This window comes from Procambarus clarkii, chromosome 41, assembly GCF_040958095.1.
Source record: "Procambarus clarkii isolate CNS0578487 chromosome 41, FALCON_Pclarkii_2.0, whole genome shotgun sequence".
In the NCBI taxonomy this organism is placed as follows: Eukaryota; Metazoa; Arthropoda; class Malacostraca; order Decapoda; family Cambaridae; genus Procambarus; species Procambarus clarkii.
In genome coordinates this window covers 27,253,229-27,258,596 of record NC_091190.1, presented here as the reverse complement: position 1 = coordinate 27,258,596, position 5,368 = coordinate 27,253,229, and the positions used below count along the sequence as shown (strand labels likewise).

General features: G+C 56.0%; 1 protein-coding gene across 1 annotated transcript; it reads right to left on the bottom strand.

Annotated features, from left to right (window-relative positions):
- Nucleotides 1-997: 997 nt before the first annotated feature.
- Nucleotides 998-2,605, bottom strand: LOC138373217 (decreased expression in renal and prostate cancer protein-like). Its single transcript, XM_069339253.1, has one exon. The coding sequence runs from the start codon at nucleotides 2,603-2,605 to the stop codon at nucleotides 998-1,000; it is 1,608 nt and encodes a 535-aa protein (XP_069195354.1).
- Between the last annotated feature and the right edge of the window lie 2,763 nt (nucleotides 2,606-5,368).

The window sequence follows — 5,368 nt, the reverse complement described above, 5'->3', positions numbered from 1 at the left end:
AAAGTTGTTTTCACATATCCATACATTAAAACATTGATTGTAATCATGATATATATGTGCTTCAGCCTACAGTTTAGACCTATTGTCTTATGTATGACCCTCTGTCCTGCGTGACAGTGAATACCAGCATCATCCTCACTTTAATAAGACTATCAAAATCCTCAGATTAGGCAAAATTGTAATTAATTTTGTCAATAAAGATGTTAATAATAATAATTTGTGGCGGGGTCGTCCTCCAGTGATCCTGCGCCTCTCCTCCACTCATGAGTATCAACGCCAGCACCGCCACACTGCCAGGTCCTCCTCCACCACCAGCAACCTTTATTTTACCTTGATTTCTCAACTCTTTTTGCCTAACAACCATATATATATAGCTTGACCACAACGGTATTCTACACACTGCATTTTGACGTTGTATTTTACGTTGCAACAATGTTGTTTTTACGTTATATTTGTCAGTTGCAACAATGTTGTTTTTACGTTATATTTGTCAGTTGCAACAATGTTGTTTTTACGTTATATTTGTCAGTTGCAACAATGTTGTTTTTACGTTATATTTGTCAGTTGCAACAATGTTGTTTTTACGTTATATTTGTCAGTTGCAACAATGTTGTTTTTACGTTCTATTTAAAAGTTGCAACAACGTTGTATTTGAATTTGACGCTGATGACGTTGACCCGGCGTCGAACCGGGGCCGCGTCCTCTTACAAATTACGTCGCTTTTCGCACGTATGCGCACTCGGGCTACAAATGGACGCAACTGAACATGGAATCGGCTCACGAAAGTGACGCACTGTCCCGTTTTCTGTTTTGGGTCCTCTGGCTTATAGGCTGTTAGGTTAGGAGAGGACACGTTCAATTAACGTTCTTCATGACGTTTTGAAACCTTAGGAGACCTTCCTGCCCTCCTAACCTGCCACAGACCTTAACTTCCTGTTTTGGAAAACAAAACAAAAAAATAAAAAAAAAAATGTTTCAATTATTTTTTATTTTCAAATTACTGTACTGGTCTGTTACTGGAGACCTGAGGAGCGTGGCGGGCCATGTGGCCAGGAGACCTGAGGAGCGTGGCGGGCCATGTGGCCAGGAGAGCTGAGGAGCGTGGCGGGCCATGTGGCCAGGAGACCTGAGGGGCGTGGCGGGCCATGTGGCCAGGAGACCTGAGGAGCGTGACGGGCCATGTGGCCAGGAGACCTGAGGAGCGTGGCGGGCCATGTGGCCAGGAGACCTGAGGAGCGTGGCGGGCCATGTGGCCAGGAGACATGAGAAGCGTGGCGGGCCATGTGGCCAGGAGACCTGAGGAGCGTGGCGGGCCATGTGGCCAGGAGACCTGAGGAGCGTGGCTGGCCAGGAGACCTGGGGAGCGTGGCGGGCCATGTGGCCAGGAGACCTGAGGAGCGTGGCGGGCCATGTGGCCAGGAGACCTGAGGAGCGTGGCGGGCCATGTGGCCAGGAGACCTGAGGAGCGTGGCAGGCCATGTGGCCAGGAGACCTGAGGAGCGTGGCGGGCCATGTGGCCAGGAGACCTGGGGAGCGTGGCGGGCCATGTGGCCAGGAGACCTGAGGAGCGTGGCGGGCCATGTGGCCAGGAGACCTGAGGAGCGTGGCAGGCCATGTGGCCAGGAGACCTGAGGAGCGTGGCGGGCCATGTGGCCAGGAGACCTGAGGAGCGTGGCTGGCCAGGAGACCTGAGGAGCGTGGCGGGCCAGGAGACCTGAGGAGCGTGGCGGGCCAGGAGACCTGAGGAGCGTGGCGGGCCATGTGGCCAGGAGACCTGGGGAGCGTGACGGGCCATGTGGCCAGGAGACCTGGGGAGCGTGACGGGCCATGTGGCCAGGAGACCAGAGGAGCGTGGCGGGCCATGTGGCCAGGAGACCTGAGGAGCGTGGCGGGCCATGTGGCCAGGAGACCTGAGGAGCGTGGCGGGCCATGTGGCCAGGAGACCTGAGGAGCGTGGCTGGCCAGGAGACCTGAGGAGCGTGGCAGGCCATGTGGCCAGGAGACCTGAGGAGCGTGGCGGGCCATGTGGCCAGGAGACCTGAGGAGCGTGGCAGGCCATGTGGCCAGGAGACCTGAGGAGCGTGGCGGGCCATGTGGCCAGGAGACCTGAGGAGCGTGGCTGGCCAGGAGACCTGAGGAGCGTGGCGGGCCAGGAGACCTGAGGAGCGTGGCGGGCCATGTGGCCAGGAGACCTGGGGAGCGTGACGGGCCATGTGGCCAGGAGACCTGGGGAGCGTGACGGGCCAGGAGACCCGAGGAGCGTGGCGGGCCATGTGGCCAGGAGACCTGGGGAGCGTGACGGGCCATGTGGCCAGGAGACCAGAGGAGCGTGGCGGGCCAGGAGACCTGAGGAGCGTGGCGGGCCATGTGGCCAGGAGACCTGAGGGGCGTGGCGGGCCATGTGGCCAGGAAACCTGAGGAGCGTGGCGGGCCATGTGGCCAGGAGACCTGAGGAGCGTGGAGGGCCATGTGGCCAGGAGACCTGAGGAGCGTGGCGGGCCATGTGGCCAGGAGACCTGAGGGGCGTGGCGGGCCATGTGGCCAGGAGACCTGAGGGGCGTGACGGGCCATGTGGCCAGGAGACCTGAGGGGCGTGGCGGGCCATGTGGCCAGGAGACCTGGTTGATACCTAGTTGATGGGGTTCTGGGAGTTCTTCTACTCCCCAAGCCCGGCCCGAGGCCAGGCTCGACTTGTGAGAGTTTGGTCCACCAGGCTGTTGCTTGGAGCGGCCCGCAGGCCCACATACCCACCACAGCCCGGAGCGTGGGGGTATGGCGCCACGCTCAACCTGGGGAGCGTGGCGGGCCATGTGGCCAGGAGACCTGAGGGGCGTGACGGGCCATGTGGCCAGGAGACCTGAGGGGCGTGGCGGGCCATGTGGCCAGGAGACCTGAGGAGCGTGGCGGGCCAGGAGACCTGAGGAGCGTGGCGGGCCAGGAGACCTGAGGAGCGTGGCGGGCCAGGAGACCTGAGGAGCGTGGCGGGCCATGTGGCCCCGGGGCTATAGGACTGCATAATACGTGGCGGACGGTAGCTGGTTGCATCTGTGGTGGAGAGTTACGGAAGCCACAGTGTGAAGCCTGGACCAGCAAGCGGCCATTACTCCTCTGTCGTCAGGCCCGGCCCCCCTGACGCGCGCCATCCATCACCACCGTCCCCACCACTACCCACCCCGCGGCCCACCCTCCTCCACCCATCCCTGCCCACCCTCCAGCCCCTCCTCGCCCACCCACCAGCCCCTCCCTGCTAACCCTGCCCAAGTTCCATGCCAAGCTGGGTAAAAATATTCGAAAAAATACGGGTATTTAATATCCTCCCAGCAAGTATACGAAATATTGCCGGAACAAAAGTGGACGTCTTCAAGAAACAATTAAGACACATCCCCGCTACAAGTGCCGAGATAACCGACTTGTAGAGGACATGTGCGCCTGCGGCCCACTCCAAGCAAGTCTGTGGACCCAAGTTACCATACATCAAGTCTGGCCCCAGGCCAGGCTTCTGGGGTAGAACTCCCAGAACCCACTACAGGTATATTCCAGGTATAAGCATACAGTATTGCCAATGCCATGACGAAAAAAAAGAGCAGTGTAACATAGTGCTCAGAGATGTATCAAAAGCATTCACCAAATTTTGTCGAAATTATGAGAAGGATTAAGACAGAGGAGGACTGCTTGAGGCTTCAAGAAGACCTAGACCTGACTAAATGGCCTTGTTAGTCTGGCAGACATGAGGCGGCCAAGATTGTGTTGTGTACTCACCTCACTATGCACCTACACAGACAACACAACAGACATGCTCAACATTGACAGCTACTTGAGGGGGACGTAACAACACTGGAAAGTGGCGTACCACTGGGAAGCTGCCTATCACCACTGATTGATTGATTGATGAAGATTAAACCACCCAAAAGGTGGCACGGGCATGAATAGCCCGTAAGTGGTGGCCCTTTTGAGCCATTACCAGTATCAGTAGATGATACTGGAGATCTGTGGAGGTGCGACTGCACCCTGCGTGACGGGAGATGTCTCCGGTGATCACCACTGTTTCTTCACACACATATATATATACAGCTGACCTGACCCCTCCCCATCATGGGGAATGCCTTTGGCGAATGATTTAACTTCAAATAATCTGCCACCCAGGACAGTCAATGCTTGGGCACTGTTCCCTTTCCCCCTCCGTCCCATCCCAAATCCTTATCCTGATCCCTTCCCAGTGCTATATAGTCGTAATGGCTTGGCGCTTTCCCCCTGATAATTCCCATTCCCAGGACAGTCAAAGACGTTACTGGCCAACAAACCCAACACGGCCAGACAATTTACAAACGATTTTTGAACAGAAATGGAAAATACATACTATTAATACAAAAGTTTCAAACAAGACGCATTCCACTAAGACATCCTGAGTCTATTATCCCTGACAACCACCAATCCATACAGGTGTAGGCAAAATACTGGGACTCCAGATTAATAGATTAAGAATAAAATTTCACTTAAAAGTCCAGGATAAACAAAGCAGGAACAGCCTGAGGCCAACTGAGAAGATTCCGTAACCTCAACACGAACACACAACTACACTTACACAAGGCTCCAGTCTGGCCCCATCTCCAGTACCCTCCAGTACACTCCAGGACCCTCCAGGACCCTCCAGGATCCTCCGGTACCCTCCAGTACCCTCCAGTACACTCCAGGACCCTCCAGGACCCTCCAGTCCACTCCAGAACCCTCTAGTACACCCCAGTACCCTCCAGTACCCTCCAGGACCCTCCAGTACCCTCCAGTAGCACCACATACTTTAAAGCAAAGCAACATACACAAATGACAAGGTGTACCAAACGAGGTACTAAGAAGAGCAGCAAAACACCGTCCACACTTGACCAAACAATTCAGGAACTCCACGAAGCCCTGAACACACAACCACTGAACATCAGACCACAACACCTTAAGCCTCCAGGGTCTGGAATGTCAGAGTAATGTTAGAAGACCCAATACTAGAAAGCTTACCCCAAGATGACACCCCTAAACCCCACAGCTGGTGGCCCAAGATGACACCCTCCACCCCCACAGCTGGTGGCCCAAGATGACACCCTCCACCCCCACAGCTGGTGGCCCAAGATGACACCCTCCACCCCCACAGCTGGTGGCCCAAGATGACACCCTCCACCCCCACAGCTGGTGGCCCAAGATGACACCCTCCACCACCACAGCTGGTGGCCCAAGATGACACCCTCCACCACCTCAGCTGGTGGCCCAAGATGACACCCTCCACCACCACAGCTGGTGGCCCAAGATGACACCCTCCACCACCACAGCTGGTGGCCCAAGATGACACCCTCCACCCCCACAGCTGGTGGCCCAAGATGACACC

Bases quoted from the DNA above. Each gene is read 5' to 3' on its own strand.
- LOC138373217 (XM_069339253.1), bottom strand. From the start codon at position 2,605: ATGGCCCGCCACGCCCCTCAGGTCTCCTGGCCACATGGCCCGTCACGC.